The sequence below is a fragment of the Gopherus flavomarginatus genome, chromosome 7, assembly GCF_025201925.1.
Source record: "Gopherus flavomarginatus isolate rGopFla2 chromosome 7, rGopFla2.mat.asm, whole genome shotgun sequence".
Taxonomy (NCBI): domain Eukaryota; kingdom Metazoa; phylum Chordata; order Testudines; family Testudinidae; genus Gopherus; species Gopherus flavomarginatus.
In genome coordinates this window covers 37,002,393-37,023,203 of record NC_066623.1, presented here as the reverse complement: position 1 = coordinate 37,023,203, position 20,811 = coordinate 37,002,393, and the positions used below count along the sequence as shown (strand labels likewise).

At 43.9% G+C, this 20,811-nt stretch overlaps 1 protein-coding gene across 3 annotated transcripts in view; it reads left to right on the top strand.

The window, feature by feature from the left end:
• The window catches only part of PFDN1 (prefoldin subunit 1), a 57,609-nt gene extending 39,693 nt beyond the window's left edge, over positions 1-17,916 (top strand). Inside the window, exon 4 of one of the 3 annotated variants that reach the window (XM_050962881.1) lies at positions 17,625-17,916. In XM_050962881.1, the coding sequence (XP_050818838.1) occupies positions 17,625-17,708 (84 nt within the window). In that variant the 3' untranslated portion in view covers positions 17,709-17,916. The other 2 variants (XM_050962883.1, XM_050962882.1) reach the window with 2 other exon arrangements.
• The last annotated feature ends 2,895 nt before the right edge of the window (positions 17,917-20,811 follow it).

The window sequence follows — 20,811 nt, the reverse complement described above, 5'->3', positions numbered from 1 at the left end:
AGGTCTGTTCACCCACCCTTTACCATGATGATGTAGAAACTAATATTTTACCTGTCCATCAAATACCATTCGTCTCCTTGAGTAAGAGGGCGAGTTGAACTTTGCAAGGCTCCTTTATGGTAGAATAAAAGGAAGGGGTCATTCTATGGCAGTGGGATCTAATAGGGAGGCTGGGTCTCAAGACTCGGAAGCTTTGTTCCTGCCTTTGCCATGGACATGGTCTGTGATCTAGCAATATCTCAATGCCTTACATTCCTCCTCTGTAAAATAAGCATCCCTCACAGAATCAGTGTATGGGTTTGTTACGTTTTGGATGAAAGGATGGCCTAACTGCAGGTGTAAGATACTAGCAACATCCTCTTTCTACTGATCTGTAAGATAAGGAGTCTCTGAAATTTGCCAGGGCTACTCCATGCTCCATGAGAACAAATCTATTTTAATTAAATAGTAAATGTAGTGCTGATGAAAAGTGCCAAATTGGCTTGGAGACTGAAGTTCTTTGTTACCAGGATAGTATAGTCCAGGCAGTAATGGAGGCATATTGCCACCTGGCTATATACCTTCACTTCGCTCTTGAGGGACCACCTCCAGAAGTGAGAAGGGAGCCCAGTCTCCATGCTTTAGGCAGTCCCTTGATTTTCATACTGAGACTGTCAACATTGGTGCCAATTGTGAGTGTAGTTTAATTATGTCGAAAGCCTAGAAACTAGTGTGAACCCTCGGTTCATTTTACAGGCCACTAAACAGCCACCAGAAGGTAACACTGTTACGTTATTACTGAGCTGGACCACACTTAATCCCATTAATTACCACTGACAAACTGCTTATCCCATTGTGGATTCATGGAGTAGGCCAGTGGTCTGGAGTGTGTGGGCTTTTTCAAATAAACGAGAGAGAATGAGTGGCCCTGTTTTTCTTCTGTCAGGGGAATCCTCTCAAGAATTGCCCTCTCTGTGTTTTAATCTAGATGGATCTTATTTTGGTTGTGTGGTTTTTCTCTTTTAGCATAGAAGCAGGCTGTCATTTTTAAGAACTGCTTCAAGTGTGCCCGTAAGTGCTGGTCTGCTTAAGCTCTGTCTTCTTGACTTTATGGCCCCAGCTGCATTATAGACATCTTGCAAATGTTTCCCACCATTGCTAACACCAGTTCAGTTATAGTTTGAGCAAGATTGGGAGCTCTGGTGTAGTAGAGCTGCTGGTATTTTGAGTATCGTGTCCTCCAGGGTTGTTAATGCTAATGGAGCAGAACTAGTGCTGCCATCAGTTTGTAATATGTCCATCATATGGGCAGGGCTGTGCCAGTTTATGGCATTGCTGCATACAAGATTTGGCTGTTTGAACTCTTTGGGAGAATCTTGTATTGTTTCTAGACTTTCCCAAAGTCTGCTGTTTATGATGGTGGTGTGGAAGGCTCCAGGGCAGAATTCTGGCCCCCCAAGTTAAGATTCTCAGCTGAGCCTCTCCATGGCTTGATAAAGTTTGGCCCTTAGGGGAGCTACCCTAGCAGTACTAGGCTTGGGAATCAAAGCTGTGTTACTTTGGCTTTAATGGCCTTGTGTGATATTTGGAGTTATCTGCATTGTATCTGAATGGTCAAATGCCTGGAGGGTTCAGGAAGTTGGAGATGGTGAAAGCTCTGCGTAACTTGTTCCATATGCCTGTGATGGCAGTTCCAATGCTCTTGGCACAGAGTTCATGCAGCCAACAGGGTATGTGTTTGGCAATAGGGCTTGCTCTGAGCTCTTTACATCAACACGCGTTGCTAACTCTCAGTTGCTGTTACCAACATGGTTGCAGGCTTCTATCCTGTGAAGGCTCCACTTTGAAGTTTATTAGAAAAATTGGTAACAGAATTCTGTCCACCCATGAGACCTTTAAAAATTCTTCCATAGGAAAGTGTCTTGAAGCACATCTGAAGTACTGCTGGGCATGGACAGAAAGATTGCCGAATGCACAGATATGACCTCCCTGTCTTTTTATCTAATCTCTGCTCACCCCTTTTAGGGTTTACTCCCTACATCTGTTCATATTGTGTATGGCAGCTACTGGAGGGAAGAGCCAAAACCCATTAGTCATCTGCTGCATGGATGGGAAGAGGATTGCGCCATACTGGCTCCTTCGCTTTCATGGCTTTATTCTAGGGCAGTCAAGTGATGAAAAATATTTATTGCCATGTTAAACAATAATAAATGGTATTCTATTTAAATATTGTTCTATGTTTTCTACATTTTCAAATATATTGATTTCAATTACAACACAGAATACAAAGTGAACAGTGCTCACTTTATATTTATTTTTGATTACAAATATTTGAACTGTAAAAACTAATAGAAAATAGGTTTTTTTAGTTCACCTAATACACGTACTGTAGTGCAGTCTCTTTATCATGAAAGTTAAACTTATAAATATAGGATTAGGTACAAAAAATTTAGGTCAAGTGCTGTATTCAAAAACAAAATAATGTAAAACTTTAGAGCCTTCAAGTCCATTCAGTCTTACTTCTTGTTCAGCCAATCGCTCAGACAAACAAGTTTGTTTACATTCCTGTAGCAGATAATGCTGCCTGCTTCTTGTTTATGATGTCACCTGAAAGTGAGAACAGGCATTTGTATGGCACTGTTGTAGTAGACTTCGCAAGATATTTACATAACAGATGCGCTAAAGATCCATATGTTCCTTGATGCTTCAACCACCATTCCAGAGAACATGCGTCCATGCTGATAACGGGTTCTGCTCGATAACAATCCAAAGCTGTGTGGACTGATGCATGTTCATGTTCATCATCTAAGTCAAATGCCACCAGCACGTTGATTTTCTTTTTTGGTGTTTGGGTTCTTTAGTTTCCACATCAGAGTGTTGCTCTTTTAAGACTTCTGAAAGCACGCTTCCCATCTCATCCCTCTCAGATTTTGGAAAGCGCTTCGAATTCTTAAAATTTTGGGTCGAGTGCTGTAGCTATCTTTAGAAATTTCACATTGGTATCTTCTTTGCATTTTGTCAAATTTGCAGTGAAAGTGTTCTTAAAATGAACAACATGCTGGGTCATCATCCGAGCCTGCTATAACATGAAATATATGGCAGAATGCGGGTAGAACAGAGCAGGAGACATACAGTTCTCCCCCAAGGAGTTTGGTCACAAATTTAATTAACGCATTATTTTTTTTAACGAGTGTCATCAGCATGGTCGAAGCATGAAGAGGCATATCAATCTTTAGCGCATCTGGCATGTAAATATCTTGCAATGCCAGCTACAGCAATGCCATGTCAACGCCTGTTCTCATTTTTAGGTGACATTGTAATGAAGAAGCAGGCAGCATTATCTCCTGTAAATGTAAACAAACTTGTTTCTCTTAATGAATGGCTGAACAAGAAGTAGGACTGAGTGAACTTGTAGGATCTAAAGTTTTACAATGTCCATGTCTAGTTGGCAGTCAGTATCAAGCAGAGTGCCCCAAGGGTCGGTTCTGGGGCCGGTTTTGGTTCAATATCTTCATTAATGATCTGGAGGATGGCGTGGACTGCATTCTCAGCAAGTTTGCAGATGACACTAAACTGGGAGGAGTGGTAGATATGCTGGAGGGTAGGGATAGGATACAGAGGGACCTGGACAAATTAGAGGATTGGGCCAAAAGAAACCTGATGAGGTTCAACAAGGAAAAGTGCAAAGTCCTGCACTTAGGACGAAAGAATCCCCTGCAGTGCTACAGACTAGGGACTGAATGGCTAGGCACCAGTTCTGCAGAAAGGACCTAGAGGTTACAGTGGACGAGAAGCTGGATATGAGTCAACAGTGTGCCCTTGTTGCCAAGAAAGCTAATGGCATTTTAGGCTGTATAAGTAGGGGCATTGCTAGCAGATTGAGGGATGAGATCATTCTCCTCTATATTTGACATTGGTGAGGCCTCATCTGGAGTACTGTGTCCAGTTTTGATCTGCACACTACAAGAAGGATGTGGAAAAATTGGAAAGTATCCAGCGAAGGGCAACAAAAATGATTAGGGGGCTGGAACACAGGACTTATGAGGAGAGGCTGAGGGAACTGAGATTGTTTAGTCTGCAGAAGAGAAGAATGAGGGAGGAATTGATAGCTGCTTTCAACTATCTGACAGGGGGTTCCAAAGAGGATAGATCTAGACTGTTCTCAGTGGTAGCAGATGACAGAACAAGGAGTAATGGTCTCAAGTTGCAGTGGGGGAGGTTTAGGTTGGCTATTAGAAAAAACTTTTTCACTAGGAGGGTGGTGAAGCACTGGAATGGGTTACCTAGGGAGGTGGTGGAATCTCCTTCCTTAGATGTTTTTAAGGTCAGGCTTGACAAAGGTATGGCTAAGATGATTTAGTTGGGAATTGGTCCTGCTTTCAGCAGGGGGTTGGACTAGTTGACCTCCTGAGGTCCCTTCCAACCCTGCTATTCTGTGTTTTCGAGTGTAGTTACATAACAAAAAAACTGCATTTGTACGTTGCACTGTCAGGATAGCGATTGCACTTCAGTACTTGTATGAGGAATTGAAAAACACTGTTTCTTTTATCATTTTTACAGTGCAAATATTTGTAATAAAAAATAAGTGAGCACTGTACACTTTATTCTGTGTTGTAATTGAAATCAGTATATTTGAAAATGTAGAAAAAATCCAAAATATTTAATAAATTTCAGTTGGTATTCATTCTATTGTTTAACAGTGTAATTAATCACAATTAATTTTTTGAGTTAATCGCATGAGTTAACTGCGATTAATCAACAGCCCTACTTTATTTGTAATTCTGTGCATATGGGGAGTGAAAGCCCTTCAACCTGTTCTCTCATTTCTCTGCTTCCTTTGGGGATGGGTGCAGTTATATAAAGAAGCTTTTCCCCAGTGGTAACAACCTGCGGCTGTTCACCCACTACTCCCTGGTGCCACCTACTAAGCCTCCACCGCTGCAGGATCTCCTATGGAAGGGCAGCCCATTGGACATGTAGGGAGAGCTGCTGGCATGAATCTACCCTGTATATAGTTGCTGGTTTTCAGGAAGAAAGTAGCTGAAGTTTAGTCTAGCACGTAGATTAGGATCTTTAAAGTGGGGAAAGGGCATCCACATTCTAGTCTTCCATTTAAAAATGAAAAATACTTGGAGCCTCTCCAAAAAAACCTCCAAGCAGAACAAAAAACCATAGCCACAACAACGCCAAACCTGTTGTCGCTCGCTGCTTTTTTGGCTTAAAAAAACCATTTTGTAGCCAGCTGGAGGATATGGAGTACCCTGAAACTAGAATGATCAAGAGAACAAAACCATCCTTTTTACAGAGCATTTCTGTCATTTGGTTGCTGCTTTACAAATTTGGATTAATGTCAGTTAGTGCTGTGAGAGACGGGACAAAGTTCATACACCTCAGGAGCCAAAATATCTTACCGCATTATAGGTGAAACTGCGTTATATTGAACTTGCTTTGATCCGCCGGGGGGGTGCAGCCCGGTCCCCCCGGAGCGCTGCTTTACCGAGTTATATCCGAATTTGTGTTATATCGGGTCGCGTTATATTGGGGGTAGAGGTGTACTGCACTAATTTCTTTACTGCGTATGTACTCCAGTTTTTCACTCTGTCCAGGTAACAGCAGGAGCATGACAAGTGAGGTAGAGGTGGCTTTACCTGTGATCCATGTAATGATCAGCAGTTTTACTGTATGATCAGCCTTGCAATTGAAAGGGAGTCAGCTGCTCTATAGTAATTATGATGCAGCCAGGAGGTCAGTTTCTATGCCCTGCTGTGATGGGGTTGATGCATTAGATCACTTCTGGCCTGCAACACAGATCACAGGTGAAAAGTGTGTCTGAGCTTTTAAAATTGCCAGCAAAGTATGGCTTATAGTAAGTCGTATGCAAGTAACAGGCTGCAAAGTATTAGACCTTAAACCTAGGGAATAGAAAAAGGAGAATTAGATCATTTAAAAGAGGAGATTTCCAGCTTTCTAATCGGATCTGGCACTGGCTTAGCCCTAGGAGGTCGTGAGATCTAGATTTAAAATTTCAGCTATTATATACATTTTAAATGTTTTTGGCCATTGTGAATTCAGTGGGACAACCAATACATATACAATGACTTGTGTGTATGTCTTTGCAGGGTTAGGCCTTTAATTTGGAATAAATCTTCATAATAGTGATTTTTGTAAGGCCTGCAAGTTGTGCAGATAGCTACTTGATTATTATCATATTACTAATTCACTCAACCAGCCTTCAGCTGAGCTGTAAATGGTACAAAATAAACACATAGGTTGGCCAGCAGGGGCTAAAGTTTCATGCAGTCAGAAGTTTGAAATTCCACCTCATTTTGTATTTTTACTGTTGTGTTTTGTCTTTAAGACCTTTGATGTTTTTCCTGTTGTTGTTTTTTTAGGTGTATAAACATGTAGTAGATTTGAAATTAGGAAAATGATTGACATTGGTGTTGATAAATTAATTTAAAAATTTTCCGATTAGTTTATTGAAGGGATGGTCTCTGGTCAAATTTGTCCTAGAATTTAGATTTTTGTGAAAAATATACTTTATAATTGAAATGTTTCTATCATTCTTTAAAAATTGCAATGGAAAAAGCTTTTAAAAACGATCACCTACCTCTGCACCTACCAGCCTTCAGTTCTAGCAAAGAACTAGAATGTGAAATAGGCTAGAAACAAAAAAGTCTGCTTCTAATTAGATATCTATGTATGGAGTTAGGAGCCTAACTTTAGGTACTCAGGTTTGAAAATGTTGGTCACTTTTTTAAAATATGATTTTTAGCTTCGCAGGATCTCCTTAGAGGAAATGGTAATACCTGGGGAGCAACTACCATTTCCTCTGATAGGACTGGACCTGTTTTTATGAATAAATTGAGTTACCAAATCATTCTTGTAATTTGGAAACAGTATTAACACATTAAAAGGAGAGCTTGGAATTTTTAGTGAAACGCTATCCAAGGCAATGGCCAGAACTTCCTCAGGGCTCTCCCTGGCATAGCATTACTCACACAGGTAATCCTTACTCATGGGACTAATATCTCTGCACTCACCTCTTTGTCACTGTGGCCCATCCAGCCACTCCTCATTGCCCCTTACTCTATGCAGTTTATTGCGGTGCTAATCTGTTTCCACTACCACCACCTACGCCCCAGGTGGGAACAGGAAATAATTGTTTATATTGTCTAGAACCCTTACCTGTGCCCAGAACTGGCCAAGCTTTGAGTCAGCATTGTTAAACCACACCTCAGTTCTCAGGAATTCGAAGGTGTTGCCATAACTGCCTCTTGGCACATGCCTTCCCTCTCTCACTCTTTACTATGCCTGAACTTATGAATGAATTGTTAGTCTATTCTTAAAATGCTACAGTAGTGCTGCTGTAGTGCTTTACTGTAGACACTCACTGCAGTGAGAGGAAGGGTTCTCCTGTTACTGTAGTTAATCCACTTCCCCAAGAGGTGGTAACTAAGTGGAAGAAGTCTGGCCATTGACCTACCACAGTCTGTACCGGGGTCAGGTCAGCATAGCTACATCTTTCAGTGGTATGGATTTGTCACACCCCTGAGAGACGTAGTTATGCCGAAGTAACTTTTTATGGTAGATCAGTGCTAAGTAACAGTGTGACTGTCTGGCCACTTCTCTTTCTATATCTGTAAGGCAAACAGAAGTTCAGCAGGGTCTGAGTTAGGAAGAATGGATATTTCTTATCAGCCTCTGATTTTTTTAAAACAGTTGGGCGTTGAAATCTTAGAAAATAATTATTAAAAAAGATTTCATTTGACATTGAATGTGAAGGCAGAACTGAAAAGCAGGAAAAGTACAATACAAATCTTTGCAGAAAAACTTTTCTCTAAAAAGGTCTTTCTGACAGGAAGTGTTTTGATTGCATTACTGGCTTTAACAGTAATAATATATTAGGATCTAAAGTGTGCAACTGAGGAACTTACTACATTTTTCAGGACTCTGTTTTGTAAAGGACTTTTGCATAGAAAATATTCAAGCAAAAATTCAGATGACAAGGTGGGATTTTCAGAAGCACTCAGCATTTGACCTAACTCTCTGCTCAGTAGTTAGCAGGAGCAGATCTAGGTCAATGTTGAGGGCTTTTGAAAATCCCAGCCTACAGGCTGAGTTTTGCTAAGAGGTTTAGTTTAGCTAGTAATCGATCTGCTGAGTCCAGAGGGAGTGCATTTCTGCAGCCACACATTGACACTGCACAGGTCAGTTTTCTCAGGTTGTCATTCATGTCAGTTTTTGGTGCAGAAGTTCAGTGGAATAGTTGTCATACAGCTGAGGAAGGCTTCATCTACACCTTCAAACACCTCTAATTAAATTTTGTAGTTCAGATGAAACAATAGTTGTGTGCAGTAGGTTTCTAAATATAGGGGCAGTGCCTATCGACAGGCATCATTTATGTTTCATAGTAATTCCTCTTATAGTACTGGTATTGTGTGTTGCCACTGTCTAGCCATGGACGGTGTCTGATACTTTCCTGCAAAGTGGGTGGATCCAGTTGGATTCTTCTGTTTAGTGTTCTGCCTTGAGCAGACTCTAGCAAAATTTCCTGAAATTAATCTCCTGCTTGGGAAGACTCATTGTGAACAAGTCAGACTGTTCATCAGTTGCAGTAAGGTATAAATCTTAGAGTATCCCTGAGGTTCTAGTCAACGTGAGATGGCCCAGGGCTCATTAAACTATGGGAAATGGTGTATGCTCATGCAGCTGCTCAGAAAAGAGCCCACTGATTGCTATGTTCTGAATTTCCGCAAGACATACCTGTAGCAGCAAATGCCCAGTCTAGCATTAGATGGGCTAATCTGTTTGGCTAATTAGATTTCACTGTGGCCAAGTAAGTGACAAAATGACAGAGTACTTCAGACCTGGAAAAGAAATGGTTAAGGGGAGATATGACTGAGGTCTATAAAATCATGACTGGTGTAGAGAAAATCAGTAAGGAAGTGTTGTTTACTATTTCTCATAACACAGGAACTAGGGGTCACCAAATAAAATTAATAGGCAGCAGGTTTAAAACAAATAAATAAAAGGAAGTATTTCTTCACACAGCACACAGTCAACCTGTGGAACTCCTTGACAGAGAGTGTTGTGAAGGCCAAGACCATAACAGGGTTAAAAAAAGAGCTAAATAAATTCATGGAGGATAGGTCCATCAATGGCTATCAGTTAGAATAGGCAGGAATGGTGTCCCTAGTCTCTGTTTGCCAGAAGCTGGGAATGAGTGATGGGATGGGTCACTTGATGATTACCTGTTCTGTTCATTCTCTCTGGGGCACCTGGCACTCGCCACTGTCAGAAGATAGGATACTGGGCTTGATGGACCTTTGGTCTGACCCAGTAGAGCCATTCTTATGTCCTTTTCAAAGACTATGGGTAGACAAAAATTTTAGATTTTGTTACTGATCTTTTTGAAGACAGCAAAATCTCCTTCCCTCCAGCCTGTGCTTTGTGGACAATTTCAACCATCCTGATGTTGGCCGAAGCCTGTAGGGTTGGGGAAAATGTTTCTCCAGACGATTTTGTATACCCAACTATATCTCGGGATCTGATCACTTTCCCAAAGAGTATTCCCACACAGACCCTGAGGAATGTAAAAAATGACACATGTTAACTTTAGAGATACAGAAACTCTTGGCCAAAAAGTTTATAGACACCATGTCACAAGATGAGTTACATCAGGGGTGCTATTTGAGGCATTGTGTCATGTCCAAAGACTTCAGAGACTTCCTCAAGGAAAGGCTTCTGATTGTGAGAATAAAATACTGGCAACCAGCAGGCTGATGCTCCAGAATGTGATATAATGCTTGGGAAAAGGCATTGGGGGAAGAGCATCCTCAGGAAAGGAAGCTGCCAGCTTGCTTCAGACCCATTATTTAGGGTTTGTATGGACAAGGGTTTACAAAGCCTAACATTAGGCAGAAAGTTTCCATGACTGACTTTTAAATTTCTATTAAGAGCTTTTTGTCTGGATTCAAACGTTCCCTTTCAGTATTTGCGGCCCACAGATTGAAATATTGTGCTAAGGCATGAGAACCAGAGGTTGAAGCTGGCTACTCTGGGTTTTCATTGTCAAACAGAGAGAGAAGCACAATGGAAACATCAAAAATGGTAAAAAATAAATTATAAACAATTATTTGATAAAAGACTATCTTTAAATCATATGCATAATCTAGAGTTCTGCCTTTCACAGCATGATTCATCCTGGAGAGCAGAGTGTAATACTGGCTTTTTAATGGAAGAAGAATATGTGCCACAATAGTTGGGTGCCCAGCAGACATGTCAGTAGCACATCCTCTCCTGAGAACAGAAATTGGGATTCTCCATAGTTATGCAAAATCCAACCAAAAACCATCCTAGTTTCTCTCAATGTAGGGCCAGTATCTAAGCCACAAGGCTGTAGGAAATATATTGCTTTAGTCTTCTAAAACTAGTCAATGAGGGGTCTGAGTCAGTTTTTTTCCCTCTGTGTGGAATGCTTGCATGCTACCTCTTTAACCTGTTAGGAATGTATTGCTTTGATGTGTCATGCTGCATATCTGTTTCAGAATGGCACCAGTTCAATGATTCTTATTAGGAGATTGTGTCATAAAAACTTAAGGTAGGAGTATCCAGTGCACTGAACTCCAATTTACCTGAACCACACAGGAAATTCATTCCTGGATTGCCAAAGAGAGAGTCTGTGCTAATCACAGCTCTTGCCCTCTTGAGGGAGTATCAGCTGTAGCAACTTCTGCATTAAATAGAATACAGTTCCACAGGTGATGATGAAACCAAATAGGATTGCTTAGCTCAGAAAACAAGGTGGCAGCATGCTACCCGAATAGGGGTTTGAAACACAAGGTCACCTCTTAGGAGTAGACACATGAGGTTAGGGGACGATGGTAGGTATTTAAAACAGCCTTCTTATTGTACTGTTGACAAGACACAAACCAGAGCACCAAAGCAGCCTCTTAAATGAACTGTAAGTAGCAGGAGAGAGTTATCATTCGTGGGACACAGCCTGACTTGCATAACCTCAAAACAAGGAGGAAGAGTCAAGTTCATGTTCCCAATAACTGAAGCTCAGGACTGTTACACCCTCCTATCAGGGAAAGGCATGGAGGAAGACTGACTAATTCCTTTTCTTCCACTAAATCACTGGTTTAAATGTGGCCTAGGTAAATTGTGGCGTTTACAATCTGATGGCTGCTCAGTGTCCAATGTGAATTCAGTTTGTGGCCTGTGCACTTTAGAAGGGAAGCCAGATCTTGATGCCAGAGAAGTTAATGTGAACTCTCTGTATGACAAGGATGTGTAAACTGCCAGTATTATTTTTGGCTGCATCTTTGATCACGTGGGAGGTACCAGTTTTACTCGAGAGAGCCGTAGTGAAATCCCACCCAGATTATGACCTGTAGTAGAAGAATTAGGAGGAAAAGGCAAAGAAAGTTCACTTAGAACAAGGACGGAAGGGTATGGCACTGGAGGAGCAACTATAGGGCAAAATGTCAACTAAAGGGCAGCAAGTCAAAGTTCAGGGCCCTGTGACAGTCTCCCTTATTTCCCTTCTGTTACTGTGGGGAGGAGAAATTGACATTGGAGTCAGGTATTTTCTTTGATGCAGTTTTGTTAATTTACAAGGAATGTACAAAGTCCTGCTTCTCCAAACACAAGAGGACTCCAAAACAAGAGACAGCTTCCTTACTTACAGCCCCAAACTCTTTTGGCCAGTACTCTGACCCAAAAACTTCTCACTAGGCTGCTCCCAGGGCTACAGAGCTTGCTTCCAGGTGGTGTCCATGTGGCTTTCTTTCCTGCTCTGTCAGTGTCTCTGTCATGTCTCCCTCCTTGTTGTGCTGTGTCTGTCTCTTCCCCCAAGACAATACCCAATGAAAACCTCTTCTTCTGGGTAGTTAGAATTCCTGAGCAAACTTCATTTGTCTTGGAGACTGCAGTTGTTTCTTACATTTAAACTGAAAGAAAGGTGTCTGCTAATTAATCAGTGTAAGAGGTTTTAACCCAATCTGTAACAGTATGTAGTAGGGAAATGAGAGTGTGTGCAAACGGGTGGACATGATCAGTCCGTAAATACCTTCCAAGTAGCACTATAAATGGAGGAAGGTGCTGTAGTTATTCAATCTCTGAAGGTAAAATAATGAACATTGGCATCTTGGGGAATTTCCCGCTGGTGGTAGCCATGGTGAGAGCTCTAGTATAGACAAGATGTTTCTACCACCATTTGGTCTAGACCTGCTCTAAATAGCACTGGTGATAGTGCCATGGTGGAAGATTCCCGCCAAATGCTAGTGTAGGGGAAATGGATTGATGAAGTGGGAGCAGTTGAGCAAGAGAGTAGATGACTAGGGTGGTGATCGAAGTTCCTGCTCTGTAAACCTGGAGCAGATTAGATAAGATCTGTGTGAGTGGCATAGTGAGCAATACTTGAAAATGCTGCATTCAGGTTGGCTCCTCATAGGCATCTCTTCTGGCCCCGCTCTCTGAATCAGCAAGTTGGATTTTTTGGTTTTTTTTTTTTTTTTTTTTGTTTAAATCAAACATTAAATGTGCCCTTTGCCCAAAGACTTAGAACTACAGATCTCATTAAATTATTCACATGTGTATTCAGCTGCCTTCAAGGCAGCCTTCTGCTTCCGGCTCCTCAGCTGGACAATAATTAACAGACTACACCACATGCCAGAGGAGTGTAACATCAGGTCACTCCTCCATATTTGGAAGTCCTGTAAATATCAGTGCCATAAAAACAAACTCATTTCTGAAACCGCTGAAAACCATTTCCTTGCAAACTCAGCCCAGTAAGCGCTGGTAACTGAGATGCACTGGAATCCCTGGTAATTTTGAGTGCTGGATGATTCACTTATGTGACAAACGATTTAAGCTTATTTACTGGTATTGCTGAGTGTTGCAGTTTGGCAGTGAGCAGTTAAGAAACTACCTGCAGTAGTCTGTGCTGAATAAGTGTCAGTAAAACTACAAAGATCTATGTTGGTAGCAGAGTCCCGACTGATAAATCTATACATAGTACACTAAGTGAGGAGTCATTTGCACTCACTGACTGGGGCAGGGGAGAGCCTTTCTGAGAGGGACCATCTCTCTGTTCCAGACATAGACATCAGCTGGCAACCCAATCTTTTCATGCTACTTAATCCCTTATTCTCCCCCCTCCTGTTTGCCACAGCAGCAACTGAGCCCTGCTCTACACTTAACATTTAGATCAACCTAGTAAAGCCGAACTCGCCCCCAGAATGGAGGCAGCTAGGTACACAGGATAATTCTACTGTTGACCTAGCTACTGCTGGTCAGGGAGGTGGATGGATGGAAAAACCCCTTCCATTGATGTAGGAAGCATCTACGCTATGGTGCTACAGTGGCGTAGCTGAAACTATGCCAGTGTAGTGCAGACATGCCCATAACTGTTTGTACCTGCATTCTGATGTAACTGGTGCTGGTAAAGCATTGTCTTCTGCATGCGATGTAAAACTGAGGCCTTGATCAGTTGGGCTAATCAGGGTTGGGATTTTCAAAAGGATCTAAGGGAGTTAGGCCATGGAAATTCAGCAGGAATGGGGCTCCACCCCCCCTCAGCCTTCTGTAGAATCCCAGCCCATGACCTCTTGTCTCTTTAAAAAAGGGACAATGTTACTCTCCTTCCTCTTTGGGAAATTCTATTCTGCTGATGCTAAAGCCACTGGCAGTTTCAATCGGATAGGGTATTTTCCCTTTGCTGCTGTGCTAGGTAATATTACTGAGCCATGTTGTGCAGCCATCTCTGAGGTAGAACACAGCAGCTGTATTTCCAGTACTGAGAACTTGGTTACCAAGTGTAGGCCCTCGTCCTACAATTGGTATCACATAAGCGCCCTGCTGCGCTTCCCCAGATTGCTCTGAAGTCAGTGAGGCTCCGCAGGAGCGTGCTGGTGTGCCAGTGTGCTGTCAGTGCCAAGATTGGCGCCAGGGAGCTGTGTTGAGGTGAAAAACACTATAGAACTAAAGTAAATGCTCAGTTGGAGAGGAGACTTTGGCAAAGAGTCTGTCTGATTTTCTTATGAATACAAATGCATAAATTGACTGTGACTTCCACATGTGTGTGTGCACGTGGGGTGCAATATGGCTGGAACGCCTCATATTAGAGGTTTTCATTAACTGTGCTGGCCTTTTAAAGAGCAGCGAAGAAAAACATTTACAGATGGAATGTATCACTTTAACTGGTGGCAGCAGGTAGCAGGAAATGCAAGTGCAGAACCGGACTATGAATTTTAAACCCTTGCAACCGCATTCTGGTACAGCCTACAGAAAAATCAGTTGGTGCTCAGTTAACAAGGGCAATGAAAAGCACATCAGCATGCAAATGAAATATGACTGGACCACTGGGGAGCACGTAATAACGGGTGTGTTGTCACAAGAGGTCGGTAGAGTTTCTGATAACGCTAACAGTTAATGATTCACTTACTGCTACCAATTAGGTCCAATCAGATATGGCCATGTCAGCAGAGTAGGCCTTAAACATGACTTAAAACTGTATTCAAAACTCATTAGGTGGGTTTTTAAAACTGATCTGACCAGTCAAACTGTTTTTCAGATCAGCTCGTGTAACGCTCTGCTGCTGTTCCCAGCGAAGACAAGACCAGAGAGTCACTTTGAGTTCCCATCTAGGCCCCAGTAATTAGGGGATGAGGAGGTTCCTGATACTGCTCCTGGATTACCTAAACAGAAACCAGCCTGCAGTTCTGAGGGGAAAGGACACCTGGATTTCCCTTTGCAGTGAAAATGTAGCAATAGTTTATTTCACACCCGTCCTTAGAGCTTGGCCCTTGGTCAGAATGTAATGAGGCAGCTGGAGCCCTGGCTCTGTGGGCTGCTCACCAGTGGTGGGATCTGTGAGGTTACCTTCTCTGGGTTGAGCTTTTAGTGCTTCACTTCTTCCTCTGCTGGTGATAGCACATTATAGAGCTGTTTCGGGTCATATTTGGCTCCCTCTTTTCCCCAGCCTTCTCCCTCTCCCTTTACCTGCAGCAGAGGCCTTCACCTGGCCTGGATCCTTCTTTGCTGAGTCCTAGGCTGCCTCTGCTGCTCCATTGCTGCTGGCATTGCCAACTTGAAGGCTTCTTGGAGCCCACTGGGTGCCCAATGTCGCCCTGTCTGTGAGAGCACAGACCTCGTGCAGAGGACTGACCCATGCTAGGACATCCTTGTGTTGGGGAGAAACAAAGGCACTTTGGGACTGAGTAGGGACGGGTGGCAGACCCTCTACGCTGTGAGACTGGATCCTGCGACCCACCTAATAGGGTGGGAACACAGCTTAAGGGTGTTCAGCCATCCCCAAGCAGCTCTTGCCTGAATCCTGAGCTCACAGGACCTTAGAGTTGATCTGATCTGAGCAAGGAGTGGCTCTTTGGCATTCAGCTCCACCTCCAGTGCTGTGCCATACACCAGCAGGAGACCACACTCTGCCAGTGGAGAAGAGGCCCTGAGTGGGGAGTGGGGAGGGTTATTTGAAGAAATGTGTCTTACCATCAACACCCAGAGTACGAATGCTTCAGTGATGTGTCAGGTAGGATTAGTGTGCCTAGTACTTTTACTCATCGGAAGCAAGACCTAAAGGTTTTTTAGCTAGGTTTCCTCCCAATGGAAGTTTGGAATCCCATTGAGTGTATAAAGACAGACTGATGGTGGTAACGATCAGTTATGTGTCATAGTAAATAAATCAGTTCTTTCATGACAGCAATAGATATGATACAACCCCTCTGTTTCCTCGCTTTCCATCTGGGGTAGTGCAGTTGCAGTGTTGACGCAAGGGGGGGCTAGGCCAGCTCAAGCACAGGTTTACATTGCAGTGTAAGCATACACTCCATTGACCTGCAGCTTAGTGGGTTTTTTTTTCCTTTTAGCCAGGAGCTCCAAACTTTGCAACGCTGTGGTTGTCCCTTGGGCTTGAATCTGTGAGGTGCTGAGCTCCAACTCCCATTGGTTGCAGTGGGATTTGGCATCTTACAGAACTGGGCCCTTCACTTGTATTTAGTGGAGCTGACCCTGCAAGCCCTTACTCAGGTGGCCTCATTGGGCTCCTTGCCAGAGTAAAGACTCCTGAGGTGAGGCCTGGCTGTTAGAATTTACATGTAATAATAAATGCAAATGCGTACAGCACAGAAGTGCTGGTATTGAGGTCTTCCTTGGAAACTGACTAGACTTGGAGCTCCCCAGGCCATTATGGAGGAATCTCTGGCTTATCAGTCAGCTCTGTCCATGGGCTGCCCCTGCAATATAGATGTTCTTAATGTAGTCCTGAGAGGCCGTAATCAGGATCAGGGCCCTGGTGTGCTAGGTTCTGTACAGACACAAAGGTAGGTGCAGCCTCTGCCCTGCAGAGCTTACAATCTGTTTCGGAGGCAATATAGTGAACTGAAGATGCTCACAGGCCATTTTTTTTGCCTGTCATCTAGGTGGACCCCTAATTCTGAATGGGTAGAGCATGGGAGGCAGCTCTGAACAGAGACCAAGACAGCTATTGATGCCTGTCACTGTTGGGTTTTAAAACAGAATTTACAGTTGCCAAAGTGTTACAATACTGACCGGTGTCCTCAGAGATCATAGTTCATTCCTCTGGAAGTCAAGGTCCTTGGGAGGCTCCCTGAAGTTTCCTTGTACTGGTGAATGAAGAGAATTTGGATCTAGAGTTCTGCCTCTAGTACTTAGATCTTGGTCCACTCTGACAAGAATGCTTTCTGTGGCTCTGGAGTCCGCTGGAGACGTGCCAGTAGTGTCTTCTGGTTGGAAACTCGGAGAGAATAGTCAAAAGAAGTGACTCCAGTCCTTTAGGGTTACCCAGACGAGGAGGAAAAAATGCTACTGGCTGAATACCTATTTCTGGGATACATTTCCCTACCAAGTTTAGCCTAATTCAGGATGATTTTTTTAAAAAGTCTCTTTTCTGATTGCTAGGGAGTTTTAGAACATGCATCTCAAAGAAAGGGGATAAAAGGTGATCCAGTTTGTGAAAATTTGATGGGGCCAGAAGAGGATTTTATAGATGTTCCAGTATTACCTGAGTGTGAATAGATTATTTTATGAGCTTTGTGGGTTTTTTGTCAGTTGATTCTTTAGATGTGAGTACATAAATACAGATACAAAATACAGAGGTACTTTATAATGTAATACAGAGGTACTTTTTTTTTTTCCTGTTATTTTCCTTTGTTTCATGCTCAGGATGTTAAGTTTATGTATCTGTTTAACTTTATTGCAGTTAGCTTGTCAATCTCTTCTCAGTGCTTTGTTACTGATGTAATGACAATTGTGACTATGATGTCTGTAAAGGAATGAAATACACGTTTTCCATATAAATATGACAGTGCCAAAAATATGTCTAATAAAGATTAAAACTATTAAAAAATAACCCTCAACAGCCCCAGTGTATTCTGGAACCTTTACTCATTAAAAATCACTCGTGATTTGCATGGAGCCCAAGTGACCCCCTCACCCCCACCCACATTATGTATGGTGATATGAATGTTGATTCCATTCTGTAGGGTTCACTCCTAGCACTATAACTTGCCATAGGAAAGCACAGATTCAGCTACTGCTCTGAAACAGAGCAGCGGGTGGGGGTGATATGGCTGTTGAGTCTGTTCTGATTTTGTACCTTGCAGCAGAGGAAGTCGTACCTGGAGCGGAGTGTAAAGGATGCTGAAGATAACATCCGAGAAATGTTGATGGCCCGAAGAGCACAGTAGGGGCTTGGCTCCCACATGCCTCAGCCGAGTCGGTCCATTTCACTGGTGCCTACTCCGATTAGCTAGAACTGGGATGTTTTCTAGACGTGATGACCTTCCGCTCTGTTTGCTGCCGCCTGCTGGTGGGAGGAGTTATGTTTGAATGTGTTGGATGTTGTATCTCACCCTTTCTGTATCTGGATATTGTAATAAACTCTTCTTGAAAAGACTGCTGTATTAACCAGCTCCTGTGTCTAGCAGACTAGCTTGGATTTTATACCAGTTGCATTCATACTTTTGGCTTTTCAGTGGAGGAAATCTTATGCTGCTTCAGGTATCATATTTTTTGCTCAGAGTGGGCCAGATTTGAATAGTCCAGAACGCTATCAGGCCCAGATTTCCCAAAGCACCCAGCAGTTCCTGTTACGATACTTCGGGCTGGATGTTCGAGAGTTCAGCACCACCCAGTGTGCACCCAGTATGCTGAGCTTACTGGAAAATCTGGCCCATAGACCTGATTTAAGGCCCAGTGTAGCAAATGGTTACTCCCAAGCCTACTGCTTACTCCAATAAATAGGGTGACTGCCATCAGAAGGACCTGGCACGCAGTCAGAGTGCTCAAGGGGAAGGCATGTCTTCTGTCAAAAGCTGGTGGGTTGCTGGTTGCTGTGGTAAAAGCATCACACTGTCTCCTAAGGAGCAGCAGAGCAACAAAGGACTTTCTGTTTTTCTTTTTAATGCTGCTTTGAAAGAGCTCTTGGAGTTTCCTTTGGCAAAACTAAAGCAGAAGCAAACAGCAGCAAAAAAGTGGCTGGCTCAAGGGACGAGTATGTGCAGGAAAATACACAGACACATGCAGCGTGGCTTTTCCGTTCCTGAACTGGAGGAGGGGGAAAGGAGTTGGGAGCATGGATTGAACTTTAATCTATCTCTAAACCTCACTGCTTCTAAAGTCACTTGCTCGTTTCTGTTGTGTATGTAGCTGTTAGGAAAATGATCACTGCCTGGGAGGTCAGTAAGAATCTTTGCTGGGGTGGTTGTTTGGATTCCAGCCGTGTCTAAGAGTCCCAATCAGGGCCCCATTTCGCGTTAGCAATGGAGTAAAAGATGATCCTCTCCCCAAAGAGCTTACAAACAAATCTAGATGCCAGGGCTGTGGCAGCCAGCACAGCAGGGCATGCCAGGACGGGACATTGCCAATGGGCCAGTATTCGCCTGCGAGACTAAACTTTACCACTAGAAAGCATCTGGTTAGCTACTGCTCTGAAACAACCGCTCTCTGAGCTCTCATAGCCACTAAGAGTTACTGTGTTGTGCTGGTGCCCCCTTGTGGATAATGTGTGTAATGAATGCTCCCCATTCTGCAAAAAACAAAATACAAGGTACAGGTTTGTTATTGACACTAATTTATTTCAGGGCAATATTTCCATGTCTTTAAATGTCACTGCTCTGTAACTGGCTCCTGGGTAGCCTTCGACAAGACACCTGAGCTGTCAGTGTCTCAGCTTTCCCCTCACTAATGTGAGTCTAAGGCCTACATCCCAGGTGCGCAGAGAGGGTTAATTCGCTAAACATGCTGGTGCCATCCTTCCATGAATGGCCTGTGTGAGGATATCCCCTCTAGTAGCTCTCTGTGGAGAACCACAACAAAGGGTTAATTGTGTCCCTAAGGCCTGGATCGTAGCAGCCCTGTGAAACTGGCAAACTGAAGAGACACAAGGATGCCGTCCTGTGAGTGCTCCCTTGTTGCTCTCCAGCAGCATCACCCTCTGTCCAGCACAGTGGCCCCAGCGTGGCCATAATCCCAGGGCTAGGAGGAGGCCAGACTTATTTTAATCGCTTGTCTTGCAATGACTGAACAGTTGGCCTGTGACAAGTGAAGCCGAGTTAGTGATAATCATAGAGTCCAAGGCTGTAGGGACCTCAGATGGTCTCATCTGATCCCCTGTGTACCCCAGGCCACCCCCAGCACCCGCACACTAAAGTCAGCCACTGCAATGAGTCCAAAGTATCACAGCCCCCAGGGAACTAGCTATTATGTGCCACAGGCAGAGAATGGGCAGGACCAAGGCACACGAGGCCCTGCAATGGCAGGGAAATGAAGTTAGTTCAATGTCCAGTGAGCACTGTTAGATCCATCGTCACAGCTGGCAGTAGCTGGGATCTTCGGGGCAGAAGCACTAAGGAGACTGAACTGCAGGTGCCTAGAGATTGTCGGTCACTTGAGAACCAGAGGGAGGCGCACATGCTTGTGTGAGGGAGAAGCTGGCATTGCTGCTGCCAAACCTTTACCAGTTTGGAGGATCAGGAGGCTTTTGTTACCCAGGGCTGTCAATCACTTTGTGCCAACCCTCCAAAAAGTTTCCCTTGGAACCGGCAGGGGCGGATGGCCCAGTGGGTAGCACGCTAGCCTGACACTTGGGAGAGAAGGGTTCAATCCCCTGCTCTCCTGGACTCAGTTACCCTTTGGGGTACTTAGTCTGGTAGTGTCTTGTGTACCAGCCTTGCCCCACCTCCCTGGGCGCTGTGAGGATAAATCCCTTATGATTGCGAGGTGCTTGGGTAGTACAGTGGGGGGAGCCAGGTAAAACCTTCCCCACCGCGTTGCTGGCCAAAGAAAGGTGGAGTGGGGACTTCTCAGCACCAGTAGCTAGTGACATATAGGGAGTTTCCTTCATGTGATAAACCCCATCTCTGAGGGACTAAGCCACAGCCCAAAGCCAGGGTGGAGCAGAACAGGGCCGGTGGTACGGGGGGGTTGACAGTTACGCCAAAAATTCCAACCTGTGTTCTGGGTGACAGATCTGTTTGCCGTTCAGTTACTTCTCCAGGCATGTGAATCAGCAGGAAAGGGCTGAAATGAAGGAGCTGTGTTGTTCAGAAAGTTTGCCAGGCTTAGTGTGTGTAGCGCTGCCCTCCGCTGGACCCTGGCACACCCCATTGCTGGGTAGTTGAGCCGTAGCTCCAGGGCTAGAGGCTTTATGCAGGGCACCTGCCGCTCCCATTGACTCCAACAGCAGTTGTTGGTGCTCAGCACTGGGTCTCAAACTGGGCACCCAAAGCCACCTGCCACTCTTGAAACTCCAGTCTGAGTTGCTGGCTGTGCTCAGCAATAGCTGCTCCC